Source organism: Pteropus medius, unplaced genomic scaffold (assembly GCF_902729225.1).
Source record: "Pteropus medius unplaced genomic scaffold, Ma_sr-lr_union100, whole genome shotgun sequence".
Lineage (NCBI taxonomy): Eukaryota > Metazoa > Chordata > Mammalia > Chiroptera > Pteropodidae > Pteropus > Pteropus medius.
In genome coordinates, this window is record NW_024354500.1 from 31,464,677 (window position 1) to 31,484,462 (window position 19,786).

Below are 19,786 nucleotides of genomic sequence, written 5' to 3' on the forward strand. Positions count from 1 at the left end.
GAACCTAAAGAATTTTACCTGATTGGAACACATTTTACACATTGATGGAAGTGTTGGAAAATAATTTTGTCTCTAGATAGATTGAAAGCAGTTTAGGCTTGTTAAATAATTTAAAAAGGAGCTATGGAAGGGGTGTGTGTGTGTGCGTGTGTGCGCATGCACTCTTGGATGGGACAGTGACAAGAGGAAGATAGTGTTTAAATTATCAGTAAGTGTGAGAATCCAGACAAACTGAAGCGTGGAAGGCCTGGTAGTAGGTAGCAATGCAGAGATAGGTGGCAAGAGCAAGGATTTTGGAGGGGATAGTGAGAAAAAGCAAATGGGACAGACGTGAGCTATTTTGATGAAAAATGTGACAGTTCCATGATTGTCTAGAGAAGGGTGGATCCACTATCACTACAAAGTGTCTGGATATCTTATCAAAAGTTCAAGAAGGAGAGATAGTTTGAGACAGGTTGTTGTGGGAATGACAGTGACATCTAGCTGCTATCCTATTAGAAACATAAATCTAGAGAAGGGTGCAGAAGGCACATTAGAAGTATAGATTTGAGCGTTATCACCATAGAGGTGTTGAGAAGTAGCGTAGCTCTTCAGTGATGGCTATTAATTTCTCCCATAATGTGCTAGTTAGAATACGACTTTTACAACATCGATAATGAAAGCACATAACAAATAATACCATCAGCAGAATTAACGGAGTTGTATTTCCAGTTTGGGTGTTCCACTAAGATTTAGAGTCATGTAGAATGATGTCTATGTTGGCGATGCTCTCTACAAGTGGAAGGTTCTTGGTTTTCAGAGGCATGTATTGTTGACCAGTGGATGTCTGAGCGCACCTGGAAGGTTTGTGTGTTGAATATCTCCTTCGTGGACTCCCAAAGCTCTGCTGTAGTTGAGACAGGCTTCCCATTTGGTGAGTTATCTTTGTCTTTCACAATGTGAGCTATAGCTGTACCTCTACTTCATTAGGCCAAGTAGTAAGTATTTAACATTTAAACATCTGTTGCAACGCACACCGGAATCTCAGATATGAGTTGGTCATATTCATAAATCCATTTCTTGAACAAAAATTGTAATTGTATTTTTGTCGTGGTATAAACTGTTGAAATGATTATAGTCTCAAATTCTTTGTGGCTGGCTTGGGCAGGGTAGGCGTGATATTTTTTTCCTTGAGCCATAGAGTCTTTTGCAAAGTTATCTCAGACCCTACCTACTGAGTTTTGGTATTTTAAAAGATGTTTTCTGTTTTGGAAAAAAAATTATGAAGATCAACTTTTGAATTTTACATTTTGAATTCATCAAAGGGAAATTAATGCAACCGTTTGCGAGTCCAAACGACTCTACCTTACAACTCTAATTGAAAAATAAAAATTAAAAAAAAAAAGTCTACATTATCAGTGGGATCAATGTATAGAGCCTTCAGTGTCATACCTGACTACTTTTTAGATAATAGTTGTTATGAAAAGAACAATACAGCTGCAAAGAGGAATGCAGAAGCAAGCTTGCATTAGGATTCCTTCTCCACTGTCTCTGCAGGCTTCTTCCATCGAGACTTAAAGCCTGAGAACCTTCTCTGCATGGGACCAGAACTTGTGAAAATTGCAGACTTTGGATTGGCCCGAGAAATCCGATCAAGACCTCCATACACAGACTATGTATCTACCAGATGGTGAATACCATTTTCCTCAAAATTATTTAATTACACTTCTTTAAAAATATACCATTATACTGAGAATAATATTAATGGCACAAATGTTAACTTTTCACTAAGAGAAACAGTGCAATTCGAGACACATATTTGTAAGTACATTAGCATTAAAAGCTTGTGTTGTAAATAATTGTAAAAGGAAGTTTACTGTGCTTTCCCATAATATAAATAATATTTTATATATAGACCTTCCTGAAGACTATTTCCTAAAAGAGTTATGCACAAGATTCTTAGAAGACCTGTCTGAAAAACTGGGTAATTGCTGTTATTGAAACTTTCAGACCTAAGAATTTGATTTAAGCAGTTGGCCATGACCAAGAAGTAGCCTAAAAACAACAAATTTTTTGTTCTCTATTTCTCTTCTCTCTCACTCTCACTCTCCCTTGCTGTTAGTCTCACTCTTTATGTTTCCCAAAGCTGCTGTGGAGAGGAGTCCTGTAGAGGCATGCTCAACAGAAAATACCGTGAGATAGAGAAGCACTGCTTTATGACAGCAGCCACAGCAATTGCCAAGTCTTCACTCATCCATGTACCACAGCGAATTGGACAAAAATAGAGATACCTAAGCTCTCTCACTGAGAATTGATTGTGTGTTTGATTGACTTCTGGCCAGTGGAAGCAATAACCAGTAGTTCCCCTTTGTTCCTCCAGGTACAGGGCTCCGGAGGTGCTCCTGAGGTCCACCCACTACAGCTCTCCCATTGACATCTGGGCTGTAGGCTGCATCATGGCAGAAGTGTACACCCTCAGGCCACTCTTCCCTGGGGCCAGTGAAATTGACACGATCTTCAAAATTTGCCAAGTGTTGGGGACACCGAAGAAGGTAATGACAAGGAACAAAGGCCGTGGGCCAAAGCCAGCAGCACCCTGTGCTCCCTTGCCTCCACCCAGTGTGACACTGGCACTGCTGATCACCTGCTCATTCTGGAATCTTTCTCCCAACCTCAGCAATCCTCCAATGCCCACATTCTCGACATGGCCACTTTGCACCCTCTGTCTACTCTTAAGTAGAAGATGTGTTCGTCCTGGCTCCCTCTGCTTTTCTCTCTATGGCACCTCACCCCCCTTGCAGTTTCTCTATTCTCATGGCTACAAAGCTTATAATCTATTCAGAAGTCTCCTAAATGTAATCAGTAGCTCTCACCTGTCTCCTTTAGAACTCTACTCGCATATTTACAATTCTCTGAGATTTTCTCCTGACGCCCTCTTCATCACATCACCTCAGACTCGACACATCTGATGCAAATTGCCTTTTTTTTTTTCTAAAACTTCTTCCAAATAACACAAACACATTGGAAGGTTTTACTGCAGTAATTTCTTTCTCACCTTACATATTGTGTTGAATATTTTAGTACACTTTTATTTTTATACTTCTAAATTTATGTATTTTTTAATTGTACATAGTTGCTTATTTATATATTTTTTCTTTCATTTTTATTGAGATATACTTGACATACAGCATTGTATAGGTTTAAGGTATACCAAATTGCTTTTTGTTTACACCCTCAACTAGCTTCTTTCATTCACTCTCCATTTGTATCTGTGATCCCATCATAATTCCAGAGCCTGAGCCTTGAGGCTGAGTTTCCCTTTTACCTTCTCTCTTTCCCTTACTCTCCTTCCCCCTTCCCCAAGCAGTTGGCCCTGAAATCCTATTGAATATCGCTACATAGTATCCTTCACATGGCTCTTGTCCTGCGAGTCCCACTGCCCCAGACTGGGCCATGCTCACAGACTGGCTCCTGCTCACACTGCCTGTCTAGAGGTATCAGTGTTTCTGCCTTCAAGTCATTTCTCTCCAGCTTATCTTTCAGTCTTCAGCCAGTTCAACTTCATAAAGGACAACTCTGGTACTGTCTTCTCCTCCTGAAAATATTTGCTGACTCCCCATCACCCAGCCCCTGTAACTGTCATTCCTTGTCCCAAAGATCGTATCTCCCTCCCCCACTCCCCAACCACGTGCCCTCAAACCCCCCCACAACAGCACTCTGCATATACATGCTCTGCCCGACTGAGCATCTTTCATATACCCAAATCCCACTCTTCTTCCAAGGCCCTGCAACGATCTTTTTCCTCTAATCTCCTCTCCATCTTCAGCTGTGTTCTGTGTTATTAATATAATGATCTGTATACATATCTCTTTCATGGACCATCAGCTCACTCAGGGCAAGGATTTGTCTTGTGTTTATTTTTCTAGGTCCTAGCATCATTGCTGGTATAAGACTAGTCCCTCAGAAAAAATTAAGTCATTTGAATCATTAATGCTACCTCTTCAGGATTTTCAGTCTCCTGCTAGAATCTCTCCCTTCCCTGGAAAACTATCTGTACTCTCTTGTGATCTTTATTACTTTTTATTCTGTATTATTGTTCTTAAATCAATGTCTTATTTTCTCCTTTAGACAGTTATATCCTTATGGGCAAGATTTATATCAGATTATTTTTGGACACCCAATGCTAAGCCTATAGAAGGCACTCACTATCTAAGCGAATAAATGATATAAGCTATACATAGCGCCACTTTGCTTTAAAAAAAAAAAAACAATTACACCAGAATGTGTCTTGTAAAATAGTGGAGTGTTGAAACTGGAGGGGACCATAAAGATTATTCGTTCATTCTTTCCTGTCATTCGCTCCAGTGTTTAGTGTCCCATAGGTATGATGGATGAAAAAGTGAAGGGCTTGACATTGTGTGGAGCAGCTTTCTTTACTGCTGGACCTCTCCGCTTACATATTTTCAGTCTTCAAGATGGGGATATAGTCAAATTTATTTAACTGAGGACAAGATGTTTTATTTTTACCCCCCAAAACAATTTCTTAGCAATTTCTCAAACCTCTGTCTCATGGAACACAATTGTGAAAATTTCTAATTTGGTTCAACCCCCAAATCTCAACAAAGGAACTATCTTGTTTGAAGGTTATGAAACAGGTTGGTGTCAAATCCAGTATCCTTTCCCCTTTTCCTCAGACTTTATGTTCTTCGTGTCTCTCCATTGGCATGCTCCCATGTTTTATGACACATGGTGCCACAATATTGAATATGGGTGTAATAATGACACGATTGCCTTTCCGTTACTGGTATACATTCCAGAGTATAAACTCTCATTGCAGTGAGTTGGCTGAGCAAAATTTCTATCTTTTCCTTCTTTCAGACCGACTGGCCTGAAGGCTACCAACTTTCAAGTGCGATGAACTTCCGCTGGCCCCAGTGCATACCCAATAACCTGAAGACCCTGATTCCAAATGCTAGCAGTGAAGCAATTCAGCTCCTAAGAGACATGCTTCAGTGGGATCCCAAGAAACGACCAACAGCTAGTCAGGTTTTCTTCCATTTTCTTCTGTTTGATGGATTTCTTGTGAAGTTCATATCTAACTATGAATAATTCCTATAAATCTCATAGGAAGTATTATATTTGGTACTATGGGTGAAAAATAGTATTGAATACCACTACTGTGTATTATGTATAAGAGAAAATAGTTTGAAGCTCACTGTGTATCGTTAAAGCAGTTAAGATTTAAACAATATAGTTGCTTCGAAAATTGGCGTATAGTTCACATGGTACATTACCATATATGTGGAAATGAAAAACAGATCTACCTGTCTTTGGAGAATGTTTTCAAATATATCGTCTATGGGTTAAGATTATATAACAGTTGGTTTATAAGGCAGTATTGGTGGTCGAAAGGGAATTTGAAAATGTCTTACAAGATCCAATTTGCTCGTTTTACAGATGACAGAGAGCAGCAGAGCTGGGATCATAACCGTAACTGGCATTTTTTTGCACTTTACATTTTGTAAATACTTCAGTATGTTTTTAGGTGATTTTACCCCATGAAGACTATATAAGTGTTACTGTTTTCATTCTATATATGAGAAAACTAAGTAATTTGTCCTAATCACTCATCCAATAACTAATACAGATAGTGCAGCCACTGCAATTCAATCATGCGGATGGCAGATCTTCTTACACCATACCTCCTGTTTTCTGAACCCACCCTCCCTCAGGCCACTTTGACCTAGATTATAACATATCTCCAAAAGAGGCATGGTGTTGCTGCGAGCTCCACCACTCCCATGCCTCCTGCCAGCTGCCTTTTTCATTGGTTGTGTCTGGCCCCTCCTCACCTTATCTCATTGAGACAGTTACATTGCTCAGAGAATTTAAAAAGGTAACCAATTCTAATCAAGGATGATGAATTGGGTAAGCAAAAGTAATAGTGACATTTGAAGACAGTGCTTCTGTGATGTTAGAATTTGGAGAGATGATACTTAGGGGGTTAAAGAATTGTAGATAAGTAGCTGTCCAAAGACCGAAAGAAGAAAGGGCCTTAATTTGGTACCATAAGACTCTGCATGGCTTAAGAAGGTCGGAACGCTCTCAGAAATGTATTTCTGGGCATGAAATTCATAAATATTTTCAGGGCAGGATGTAAGATTTCTGATGAACCCAGTTTTCAAAGGATGTGCACAAGAGATGAAAGGAAAAAGATGCTGTAAAAAGGAACTAAGAGAGCAATGGGTACTTTTAAGAATAGTGTCAGAAAAGCTAAAAATACCCCCAAATCAGTTGAGACTTGTAAAAATGCTTGGGACTATACAGAGGACTTTTCGAGTTAGATGCCAGGGTCCAGGACTTGTACCATAGTATCCATGTTTTTTGCTTCTGTATTTACACTTATATATAATCATTACAGATTTTATAACTATGTCTCAGAGTCATTAAGAAAAGTTATTATATATTTATTGATGTCCATTCAAAAACACTAGGGAAGACAGAATATTTCAGAAAGAATTATAAAGTCCCAGCCCTATGAGATTTATCCCTTGGCTATCTAGAAAACTTTTTTATTCAGAACTAACGAAGTTTAGTTGTCAGTTATTCTTGATACCAAGGTTCAACTGTGTCACGTATTATACGTTCTTGGCTTTCCTGAGGTAAAAGCAGATGTACCTGCTTATTTTACTTTCGATTCTTTAGGGTCCTCTAGGATCATGGTATTTGGCTCTCTCAGTTTTATATATATTTTTGTCTCTTTCTATGGAATGAGGAAATGAGCTTAGAAAGGTGAAATATTATATTTAAGACACGTAGCAATACATTACAAAGCCAAGACCTGCGTTAAGCCAGAATACTTTTCAGAAGTAGCAAAGGTAATAGCAGTGTAACTGGCTGCTCTAGCCAAATGAGTTTAAGTACATATATTTGATGATATTTAGATAAGAAAAATCACAACAGGTGTTACAGATTCAAGGTGTTGTTTTATAGTTGGTTTGGGCTACGAAATTGTATTAACTGTAGTCACCTGAAATGTAGCCCAGTGAACCTGATGGTGTTAATCTTCCTAGCTAGACTTTTCTCCTAAAGCAGCCTTATGTGTCATTCCAGGCGCTTCGATATCCTTATTTCCAGGTTGGGCACCCATTGGGCAGCACCACACAGAGCCTTCAGGATTCAGGAAAACCACAGAAAGACAGCCTGGAAAAGGCAGGCCTACCTCCTCACATGAAGCCAGTCCCGCCTGCCCAGCCCCCAACCAAGCCACACTCACGAATTTCTTCGAGACAACATCAAGCCAGCCAGCCCTCTCAGCATCTCACGTACCCCTACAAAGCAGAGGCTTCCAGGACAGATCACTCGAACCATGTTCCTGAGGGCAAACCAAACCCGTTGCTCTTCCCATCCCTCCATGCAAAGAATCCTCAGGCAGTAAGTAGCGAAGATTCACTAGCGAGCCTTGTGTCTGCCCTATTTCTCTTCTGACCCTACTTACTGTGTGACAGTTTTTTTTAGCATATAAAATCTAATTATAGTAAATATATCTCTGCAATATCATGGAATTGCTAAAAGAGCTTTGGCCTTAGAGTTATAGGGCTCAATTCACGTTCTGGGTCTGCCTATTAATCATGGTGCCCCTCATGGGGGCAGCTGTGGTGTGGTGTTTGAGAGCTGGATAGTTCAACCACATTGCCAGGGTCTCAAATCTTGGCTTTGCTATTTCATAGCTCGATGGCCCTGTGTAAGTTACTTGGCCTCTCTGCTCTTTATTTCCTCATCAGTAAAATGGGGATAATAATAGCGCCTGCCTGATAGAATTCTTTGAAGACTAAATGAATTAATACTTGAAAGAATTCAAAATAGTACTTGGCACCTAGTTAGAACTCAATAAATGTTAGTCATTATAATTGTATTAATCCCTGTTGACTCAGCTTCCTCACCTGTAAAAGGAAGATCATAAAGCCTATCTTGCCCAGCAGACAAGGCTGCTCATGAGAATCAAATGTCCTGCTGCTTGTGAAGATGTTTTGAAAATCATCACATGCTGTACTATTATTTGTAGATCCTTATTCCCGTTAATGCCATCAATTGATGCTGTGAACGTTGAGCTGTTAATTGAGCCCAGATCTTTCTTTTCCTCTAGGGCTGGTGTTCAAAAGGAAATAATAACGCTAGATTCGATGAAACAGTAACCTGACAAGGAAGTCTAGTTACCCTTAGTTGTATATTACTGTCTGAGAGTAATACTGTCTGGTTTTCTGACACCTGTATGCAAAAGTAATACTTTTTCTGTCAGCTGGTATTCATCCACTGAGCATTGGCTTCCAACTAGCACAACGTGAGAGACTACGTGAGGTTGCAAGGGTGGTGTATCTAGACTGTTTGCCTTACCCCAGCCCATAACATGGAAGGAGTGTGTGCTTGGCAATGTCCTATTGTAGCTAACCCTATGGTTAAATAGTATCCAGGTCTACCGAGAAGGCAAAGAAGGCATTATTTGCATTGTTTTCTGTAAAAGAGCAGGATGACTGACATCTTAACTATATTTTCTTACTTCTTTGTTTATGACGGTATAAATCATGTTAACTTTTTCAGAGATGAAGTCTGAATGAAAATCCAGCCATCTTCCTTGTATGGGAGGAGTACCTTAAATTTCTCTATTTTAATCTTTTTCTTATACAATTTCGTATCCCCATATGGTAATAAGCAATGTAATCTGTGCAGGATAAGTGAGAGACAGAAGTCTAGGAATATGTTTCCCATGGTTGCCCTTTCAGATAAGCAGTGTGTGTTGGGGAATGATATGACCAAGAAAGTTCAGAATGGGGATTACTCATGGGTGAGCTCCATTAATGCCAAATATCGCTTTTCCCCCTCTCTTTGTATACACAGAAAATCCTTGCTGGCCTGGAACACAAAAATGGTGAGATCAAGCCAAAGAGTAGGAGAAGGTGGGGTCTTGTTTCCAGGTCAACAAAAGATTCCGATGACTGGACTGACTTGGATGACTTGGAATTCAGTCCATCCCTCACCAGGATTGACCTGAAGAACAAGAAAAGACAGAATGATGAGACTCTCTGCAGGCAAGTATGAGGCTCATATTTGTGAATAGACTGAATCTGGAATTCGGTGAGATGATTGTTACCGATATGATGATGCTCTCTATCTCATGTGACCTAAGCCATGTTTTCTCCCTTCAGATTTGAGAGTGTTTTGGACCTGAAGCCCTCTGAGCCAGTGGGGACAGGAAATAGCGCCCCCACCCAGACTTCATATCAGAGGCGAGACACGCCCACCCTGAGATCCTCGGCCAAGCAGCACTACTTGAAGCACTCCCGATACTTGCCTGGTAATATAAATAATTGCCTTTTCTTTGATCGTTGATAAGAAATTATGTCCCTAGAATCACATACAAAGATTCTATTTTAGAAGGCAAACACTTGGGTTTCTCTTCAGAACTGGTGGGAACATCATAAAAATATTTGCTGGAGCACAGGCCCCATGTTTTTATATTATATAGTTGCCTAAGATAAGAAATTTGGTAGAGAAAATTCGGTCCAGCCCCCAGGGAGGAAGGAACTGGTAAGAGCCAGGCAGCATACCTGAGGTCTTTCCACTAGAAATCTGCATTGCTTGACACAAGTGGGAAAGTGGGTGGTCTAGAGGGAAAGTGGTTTGGCTTGAGGTTGAGGTGATTGAGATTAAGATCAGGGCAGCCTTGGACATGAGGGAGTCGGTAAGGGTCATTGGTACACACTGGAGTCACTAGTACATGATGGCAGTGCAGTGATGGTCCAGGTCAGGTGAAAAGATGGAATCTTGGGGGACAGAATGCAGAGAGCTGCAGAGCTGGGAGGTTGGGATGGGGGATGCAAAAGAACTTAGATGACAGAAAGGCAGTTGTCTGTGAAAGAGGACAAGTAGGAATGTCCGGGAGTACGAAAGCCCAGGACAGCACCAGATGGGGTCAAGAGATAAGACATGGGTCAGATCTGTTGGTAGGATGTTTAGGAGACCACATTCAGGCCACCCACCAGTGAGACAACATACTAAACCCAAAGACAGTATCTTGCCTTTTTACAGTCAGTTTTTGCTTAGATTTTTGAACCATAGGAAGTTTTTGGCAAATTGGGTTCTGCGTTAATTCTCTCCCTGAAGTCTGGTACAAAATTAAATGCATATTTTACATTCTGAAAACATTTCTTCCTTATAAGGAATAAATATAAGAAATGGTATACTCCCGACTCCAGGCAAGGATTTTATTCCATCTAACCCATGGTCTAGTTCTGGTTTGTCTGGAAAATCTTCAGGGACGGTGTCAGTAATCAGCAAAATAAATTCAGGTGAGTAATAATTATTAACTCCTAAATGACGAGAAGCAAATTCTCTGGATATGGCAGAATGGGTACAGAGAGATAAGGGTACAAGCTGTGGAACCATGACAGTGTTTCTGGTATGAAAACCCTGGGCTTCTTTTCCAGGCCTGTGCCCCTCCCTCGCCAGCATGCACATGGCACCAGGCCCTGGGGACTCAGGCAGCTCCCATGGGGTCTGCCTTGAAGAGTAGCTAGGGAGAAGAGCATAATCTTCCCTGGCTAATGGGAAAAGCAAAAATAACTTCACAGAGTTTTACGGAGTTCGACTTCAGAGGCCCTGCAACCTCTAGAAGTCAAACTCGACTTGGTCTGCCTTGCTCCAGGTGTCCCCTCCATCTGATGACCCAGCCTTAGCCCAGGGCATCAGAACTTCTGGTCGGAAGATCATTTAGAAGGCTCTCCCCACTTTTTTTTTTAATAGACGTATGAATTTCGGAGACATTCCAGGCTGACTTAACCCTGTTTCCAGCACATCAGTTTCCCTCATTGTTTTTCCTCACACAGGCAGCCCCTGCTCTGTGCTGCTTCCCCTTCCACCTTGCCATGTGAACATCTGGGCTTCATGTCTCTGTGCCTTTATCCATTAAGTGTTCATTTATTTTAAGGAACACGAAAGAAAGTGCATCAACATCCACATACCCACCATAAGTTAAGAAGTCAAACTTTGCAAACAGACACAAAGCCCAGCGTCTAGGCCTTCCCTCTCTTTCCCTCTTTTTCTCCCTCCATGCACCCCCATTTGATTTGGGTGTTTATTATTTTCATGCTTTTTTAAAAATATGTGTGAGATACATAGTATGGTTTTGCATGTTTTAAAATATGTATATAATCCTGGCTCTCCCCTCATTTTAATAATTCAGGTACATATATAGCAATTATATAAAATATATATCACATTATATACCTTATAACATATATAATATATATCTACGTAATAGTATAATTTATTACTTCTACTAGACCGTAATTTATTTATACCTTCTATTCTTGACGAACATATAAGTTGTTTATAATTTTTGCTGTTAGAAAGTGTGCTGAAATGGACATTGCTGTGCACCCATGTGAGGGTTTCTCTGGGTCTGAGGTAAACATGTTAGATTAAAGGGTCTGCTCATCTTCAACTTCACAGATATTGCCAAATTGCTCTCCAGCAGAGCAGGGGAGTTGTGCTGCATCCTTGATGCCACTTGGTACTGTCAAGATTGTAAAATGTGATGGGTGCTAATGTGGTGGGTGTGAAATGGTATCTTATTGTGGCTTAAACTTGCATGTCTCATTTACTAATGAAGTTGAGCATCTTTTCTTGTGTTCGTTGACTGTATGTTTTTTCCCTTTTGTCACTTTACCTGCTCAAATTCTCTCCTCCTTTTTCTCCATATCTATCTATTCACCCAAAATGCAAAATGTGCTCCAGCTGGCCAACACAACTCCTCACACATACATTCCAGACCATGGTTTCCGCTCACCCTTAAGCGATTGCTGACAAGGCTCTGTGTTGTGAAGACACAGAGCAGTCCTACCACTCCATAACTCCTTCCTTAATGGCTTTAACTTGCATTTGCATAATAGCCAATGTACCATTCTTCATCATTCCCTGTGTAGTTTTAAGCCTTAATCATAAGGCTTATATAGACAGTCATTCACCCTTCCAATATATATTGATTACTTGCTATATGTAAGGCATTCCATTAACCTCCTACAATACTAAGATGAGTAGCATACAATTTCGGCCCTTAAAGCGCTCTCAAGATGGAAATGACATAAAAAGTGAATGATTTTAATACATTTTAATAATGATTAATTTTTCTGATTATGGACAAGAATATTTAGTGGAAAATTACTTGTAATAGGTAAATAATTAGGATAACCTCTGTGTTGATCAATAAGAGAATAGTTAAATGAATTTTATTTTAGTCATATTCTCGAATTTGCATATACTGACATGGAAGGTAACTATTCTATATTATCAAGTGGAAAAAGCGTATTTCAGAACAGGCTGAATCAATTATACTAAAAAAAAATAAAATTTCAAGCTTTCCCTTTTTTTAAGGATTAAAAATGAGTTTTATTTATATAAAGCACTTAGCTTAGTTGCTGGTACATACTGAACATTCAGTAAATGTGAGCTGTTTTATTTTTAGTGTGTGCCTTGGTATATTTTAAGCGTCAGTATTGCCTTCCACTCTACTCCCATCACCCCCCTTTTGGAGTAACTTCCAGCCTCTGTGTATTCGAGGTCATGGCCAAGATTTTCTATAGCCTAGTAATGGTTCTTATCATTATTCTGGAGACAAGCTTCCTTTTTCTTAAACAAACCAAGCATCTTCCACTGGGGTGCAGTCCACAGGAGCAGCACTGTCCTTGATACACACTCCCCCCATCCCACTCAATCTTTCCGATAGTGTGGTGTGGTGGAATGCTGTGCTCTGAATTCACTGCTTTTATCATAATTCTTTCCCCCCCAAAAATAAAAACCTAATTCTTTATTGTTCTGCACCACTGTCCTTTAATGCTGTTGGTGTCATGTGCACATGATTTTGTACTAATGAGCTTTTGCTTTGGTGAATAGTTGGTTCCGGCTCAACGAGTTCTAGCGGACTGACTGGAAACTATATCCCTTCCTTTCTGAAAAAGGAAGTTGGTTCTGCTATGCAGAGGGTACACTTGGCACCTATTCCAGACCCCTCCCCAGGTACGTTCTATTTCAGATTATTCATGACTTGATTCAACAAATAGTCATTGAACACCTGCTCTGTAGGCGTGAATAGGCATGTCATAAGCCTGGGATCTACCAGGGAAGGAGACAGACAAAACTCCCTGTCTTTGTGGAACTTACACTCTGCAGACAATAAGTCAACCGAATAAGATGTTTATAAGTGCTAAGGAGAAAAATAAAGCTGGCAGGAAAGAGAGAACGTGGGGGTTGGAGTGCAGGGTATGGATTGCAGTTTTAGATAGGGTAGCAAAGGAGACGCTGAGTAAAGCTCTGAAGGTGAGTAAGCCACACAACGTGGGTGGGACTGTTCGGACATGGGATTCTGAAGTGCGTGGGCTTTGAGACAGGACAAGCCTAGTATATTCAACAAATAACGAGGCAGAGTGCAAGAGTGGTCTGAATGAGAGGAGGGGAGTAGGAAGAGGAGATCAGAGAGGTGGTAAGAGGCCCGACGGTACAAAGCATGTTGTCATTGACTCTGAGCGACATGGGAACCACTGGAGGGTTTTGAGCGGAGGAGTGAGGTGATGTGACTTTCATCTTCCAGGTTCACTCAAGCGCAGGTTGTCCCTAGACTGAGAGGGGAGAGCAAGGCTGCAAGCAGGGAAACCAATTGGGAGGCTGTTGCAATCATCCAGGCAGGGAATGGTGTTGGCCTGGGCCAGGGTGGTAATAGTTGAGTTGGGTCAGATTCTGGGTGTAAGCGGAAGGTAGAGCCAGTAGGATTTGCTGACAAATTACAAGTGGGATATGAGGAAAAGAGAGGAGTCAGGAATGACACCAGTATTTTTGGTCTGAGAAAATGTTCCTCTTGAACTCTCATTTTCTGATATTTTTTGGCACTTTGCACTTATCAGTACTTTGTTTGCATGGGTCTCCTATCAATCAAGCCAACCTTTCTTTCATTGCAGGTTATTCTTCCCTGAAGGCTGTGAGACCTCATCCTGGGCGACCTTTTTTCCATACCCAGCCTAGAAGCACTCCTGGGTTGATCCCACGGCCACCAGCCGCCCAGCCAGTGCATGGCCGGACAGACTGGGCTTCCAAGTACGCGTCTCGGCGATGATTGTCATAAAGCCCTTTACAGGGGAAAGCAGGACACTGTCCCTCAGCCAACTGGCACTCTACCTGCAGAAAACTTTTGGATGGTGTAAAAGCAAACAAACACTTTGTAGTTATTCTTCTGAACTAAGACATTTCAATATTCTTTTTTAAAGTTTTTTTTTTTAAATATTGATTTGAATGCAATACCCTTTTTTTGTACAAAATTATTTTATTCTAAAACTGGGTCCCGTTATTTTCTTAAATAGCAGCATTTTGTATATATGGATTATGTTTTAGCATTTTATACAGTCAACTTTGTAACAAACTTTTTAAAGATTACTTGATTTTCTTTTGGGGTTCCAGATAATATTTTATACAGATTTTTAAAACAGTAATAATATTGATGCAGTATTGCAACAGGGGTGCAATTTAAGACTATGTGACAAAGGGTTATTTACTCAATATGTGCAGATATTTGTGACGTAATTAAATTTTAAATGTGGCACATTAGGTACCTCTGACTTTCTTGACTGACACCAACACTAGAAAAATGATCTGTTTTTTTCAATGTCATGTTATTATTAATTCGATATTTTGATGCCGTTTTGCTGTTCTGAAGTATTTATGTAATGCACTTTGTTTTGTTTTTATTCCCCAGATGAAAGAACTCCAAATATTTTTTGAAATTTTTACCATACACTTTATCATGATTTGAGATATACAAATGAAACTAGGTTTTATCTTGCTCTATGCCATTACATTCTATTTCTTTCATTTTTGAAATCAAATTGTCTCATTTCCCATAAAAGGGAAGATTTCAAGCCACAAGATTCTCAACTTAAAGGTTAATACAGTCAACTAAATTGCTATCCCTGCCAAAATGCATGACCAAAAAACTAAATTTCAAAGCAGCAGAAGATTTTTTTTATTATAATTGATAGAATTTTTCATTCAGTTCAGTTCTCCAGGCCTGGCTAGTGACAGACAATGAATAACCTTCTGTCCTAGCCAAAATCTCAGGGCAATTTGGGGAGCAGAAAAGATTTATGGCAGAGGTTCCACTAATCTAGGAAGTCACAGTTACCATGATATTAGTGTCATAGCGTGCCACATTTCAACTCTTAACCCTTGCATAGTTTCTTTCAACAATGAGAACTCTATTTGTTGGCCACGGCTGTTCCATTGAGAGGAATGTTTACAGCAATTTTAAAAATGACAAAGCTAGTTTGGAGACAGAAAAAGACAAAAGGTCCACTCTCATCCACCTCCTTAGGGCGCATTTGCCTCTCTGGTCATGGTTACCTGAAAGGCAAGAGGAAAGGTCACCGCCAGAGAACTCGGTATAATCTCAATAGTGTATTGACTCATTCTCCCAGGGCTCAAGCTATTCTCATGTGGTTCCAGGATATAGCATGTTGAACCACACGAAATTGTCAATTTTGTAGGTTAAAATAAATATTGACACTTTGATATGGTTCAACCTATTAAATTGGTAAATTATTACTTCGATATATTAATACATGGTAGCTTGAACCAATTGCCATAGCTCCCAAAGAGGTGTGACCTAAAATTGGGAGCAATGTCTGCTTTGGAGTATCTGGCTCAAAGATTTACTTGAGCAAGCACTATGATCCCTAGGGGCAGGAGAAAAGCACATAATGGATGTGGATTTGATAGGTAATATTTTCCTGTTAACAAACTGGCGGCAGAGCTTCAGAAAGTAAATATGTATGTGTAAGCACAACTTGAAACTGAATTCATTTCTGTATTATATTCTCAACTCATTATCTAAAGCAACAGAAAATGTGTTTTCAGAGATGAGTCCTTTACTGAGGTTAATATTTATTTTCCCTTTCTGTATTATGTCTACAAAATAAATTGATCTGTAACCTTACCCAGCTTGCTGGAAAGCTGGGTTTAAATTGTAAATACTCTTTAGAGAAGCAAATGGATTGTGAATACCATATTCTAGGCACTCTAGCTTATGTTAAGGTCATTACATTTTTTTTTTAATTGAAAAACCTAGTTACTTGGTTATTATACATTATAAAGTGGTTTTTCTGATACTTTTATAAGGCCCAAATTCAGAAAGTATTTCACTTTCTTTCCTTTTACTCTTTCCTTTGTTTATCAGCAAACAACTTCCCTTGGGAAGCTAAACACATTTATGCATATGAAAATCAAGAAGCCTTATGTGCAGTTGAGAAACCTAGAAGACTGAAAAAAAACAATGTAAATTCTAAAGAACTAGCAAAATCCTAAAGTACTCTTTTTTTCTCCCTGAAATGGGTAAAGGACAAATTGTGTATACAAGCTGTTTACTATAGAAGGGAATAGTGACCATTTTTTGTTAAGTGAATATGAAATGCTGCCAGTTGCATGTATTTTTTCATTACTAAAGAATTATAAAATGTAATGCAAGACACCAAGATGAATGACAAGTTTAATTGTACCTCCATGACTATACCTCATTTCCAGTCAGAAAGCTTTCTGGGATACCAGGAAATGGTACAGGGATGGCTCTCATTCGTGCACAAAACTTCAGTTGAGCCAAGGGGCACACATGTAAAGTGCAGGAAAACTGCACAGGCACAAAAACTACTCTTGGTGTGATCATTCGTTTTACAGAAAAATCTCATGAATTACTAAGCCCTCACCCAGCTCATGTATGATAGGATTTAAATAGGAAGCAAATTGATTTTCAAACAGTTTTTTAGACACATCTCTTGCCCAAAGGACTAAATACATCTAATAAATCAACACTAAATCATCTTCTGGGGTTATCCAAAATTGAATACAATCAAGGCAACACATGTAAAACAAAACAATTCTTGTTTTTGTCAAGAATTGTTTCATTTTTAAGTACAAATACCAGTAGTGTTGGAGTTCATGGGCACCGTGTTTTCTCATAAAGTAGCAATTTCCCTTCCATCAAGCCATTGTTTTGTGCCATTTAGGTAGGAGAGAAAAAGAAAGACTGTATGTTTTAGCTCAGTGTATGGCCAAAAGCAATATGCTTATAAGAAAATGTTTGACATACTAATTATTATATATCATTTAAAGCATACTGTAGCAACTTGTTTAATACATGTGGTTAATTTTTAGAATTATTTTTATAATTTCCAACCAAAGTACTGTATTTTATATAATTTATTGTAAGGACCGTCTCATGGAAACCATTGAGAAGACAAACCGGAGGCAAATATCACATTAATCTGTATTATCAGTTTCTTTTAGACACTGTGCTAATGTGAATTTAAAATGACCTGAATAGTCTTCTGATCTCAGATAGCTCATCACTGGTAGCAATTTGTCACCTGATTTGATTACAAGGGAGTAAGTAAGAATATAATTATTTATAAAGCAAATATTCATAATGATGAGAAGATAGGACAGAAAACCACTTATTGCAAGCCCCTTCTGAAATAAAATGTTGCTCTTTAAATAGTTTGTCCTAATGTATTTAAAAACATTAACTTTACATTAAAAAAAAATTCTGCTCCAAATAAAGTTACTGTTTAAGAAAAATTGATTTGAGTGTTTCTGTCACATTCTTCAATTAAAAGATAACTTTAATATTTCTTAATTTGGAACTTTGATACTTTTTAACTTCTCCTTGATGGAGGAACATACACTTAGAGTAGCAGTATGAAGAGTTATCCTGCAATGTGTAATTTTTTTTTTAATTTAGCTTTTCGTAAAGTGACTAGGGACATTAAAAATGGGGGAAATCAAAAATTCCTGTTGCTGATTTCATCATGATTAATGCCTACTTTGTATGTTTTTAGCTTTCACAGCACACTCACGTACAATATAAAGCCTCAAAAGAAGCTCGTAACTTCATGAGTTACATACAGGATTCCACAGAAAATTCATTTCCCAAACATTCTTTGAATCCTTGAAAGAGTTTTGTAGGAACATGATTTACCAATCAAACTTGTATTGGTGAATCCCTAAACGTGCCCCTCGCCATCAGAACTGACCCGACTGTAATAGCATTTGTCTACCCTTTGGCATTTGTGCCCCTTCAGAAGCACCAAAGATTCCAGCTCTAGGGGAGCGCAGCGAGTGAGCGCGCGTCGCGTCTGTAGGCCTGGCCACGGTGCTGCAGCTCTCTGGGAGCAAGGCCTCACGCTGCGCGGGAGCGCCAAAATCGTGGCCGAGTTCTCACTTGGCATCAACAGCATTTTATATCAGTGTGGCATATAGCTATCGGAAACCTTTACTCGAATGCAGAAATATGGACTCACCTTGTTTGTAACTACTGATCCTGAGCTCGAAATACATAAATAACGTGGAACAACTGAAAGATCGGTTATACAAGTGTTCATTTCAGAAACTGGTGGTAGTCATCTCAAATATTGAAAGCGGCAAGGTCCTTGAAAGATGGCAATTTGATATTGAGTATGACAAGACTGTCAAAGATGACAGCACACCCAGACAAGTCTCAAGGCTATCCAAGATGAAATCCGCTCAGTGATCAGACAGATCACAGCTACAGTCACCTTCCTGCCAAAGCTGGAAGTGTCCTGTTCATTTAATCTGCTGATATATACAGACAAGGATTGGTTGTACCTGAGAAATGGGAAGAGCGGGACCACAGTTCATTACCAATTCTGAGCAAGTCCGTCTTCGTTCCTTCACTACTACAGTTCACAAAGTAAATAGCTTGGCAGCCTACAAAATCCCTGTCAATAACTGAAGATGAGATGAGAACAAATGATGTAATTCTCAGATGTGTTTTTCCTGAAGCCAAGTCAACTATAGTTCATGTATCTTATTTCATTGGTTAATTTTTAGATGGGGAAACAACATACTTCCCTGGGCTATGCATAATTGTCCCATTTTTTGGTACCTGTTTGACTTTCCACAGGGTGGACATATTTTTTTGCACACCGTTCAAAAGGAAACCAGCACATTACATCTGCGCTATAATGTCAATTCCTTTGAAGGTGGTAAATACAGATTGGAAAAATTTTTGCTATAAAGCTAAATGCCTTCCTAAATCAGACCTTTTGGTCAAGTAGCTTGACTCAGAATATAGGTAGGGAGATATTTAAATGTGAAACACAGCAAAAGAAGTCCGAATATTCAGAATCTTTGTTTAGATCCTAAAGTAACTGGTAATCTATAAATAACAAAATATTGCTATTAGATCCTTTGCCATTTATTTCATTTGTATAGTTTCCATATTGAGAAAAAATCCAATTATTTGATTTTAATTTACATAACTTACACATACAAAGCTAACGATATTTCTACTGTTTAAATTCTGGTGATACAGAACTCTTAAAAATGTCTTTTAGTGTTTTATAAAATCAGGCTTTAAATGACAGTGATAAATAAGGGTAAATGTGTATGTTTAAAAAAAAAAAGCTTTTGACTTTTGTTGAGGCGATTTTACTTGCTACTGAGTGGGTAGGCGAAGGTTTAGAGGCAGAGGGGACCTGCCAAGGCCTCCAAAAATATACCAGATATATAGATAGACACTATGAGTGATACTGTACCAGACTGAGAAAAACTCCAAGGGTGTCCAAGAATAGAATGATTTCAGGGACTTCAAGGAATAAAATGACCTAAGGTTACTTGGCATAGAATGGCAGAATTATTAGAAGAATTTCTTATTTCTCCACAAGGCTGTGTAATTAATAGAGTCTTATGATTCTCC

At 39.1% G+C, this 19,786-nt stretch overlaps 1 protein-coding gene and 1 pseudogene across 3 annotated transcripts in view; both read left to right on the forward strand.

Moving 5' to 3' along the window:
* Positions 1-17,650, forward strand: part of CILK1 (ciliogenesis associated kinase 1) — a 52,179-nt gene extending 34,529 nt beyond the window's left edge. For 2 of the 3 annotated variants that reach the window (XM_039852882.1, XM_039852883.1), the window contains exons 6-14: positions 1,537-1,669; positions 2,360-2,531; positions 4,858-5,025; positions 7,093-7,413; positions 8,875-9,065; positions 9,183-9,331; positions 10,197-10,325; positions 12,928-13,050; positions 13,986-17,650. In XM_039852882.1, the coding sequence (XP_039708816.1) occupies positions 1,537-1,669; positions 2,360-2,531; positions 4,858-5,025; positions 7,093-7,413; positions 8,875-9,065; positions 9,183-9,331; positions 10,197-10,325; positions 12,928-13,050; positions 13,986-14,140 (1,541 nt within the window). In that variant the 3' untranslated portion in view covers positions 14,141-17,650. Of the gene's footprint in view, positions 1-1,536; positions 1,670-2,359; positions 2,532-4,857; positions 5,026-7,092; positions 7,414-8,874; positions 9,066-9,182; positions 9,332-10,196; positions 10,326-11,487; positions 12,821-12,927; positions 13,051-13,985 lie in introns of those variants that run through there. The other variant, XM_039852884.1, reaches the window with a different exon arrangement.
* LOC120594894 (mitotic spindle assembly checkpoint protein MAD2A-like) lies at positions 16,549-19,464 on the forward strand (annotated as a pseudogene).
* The last annotated feature ends 322 nt before the right edge of the window (positions 19,465-19,786 follow it).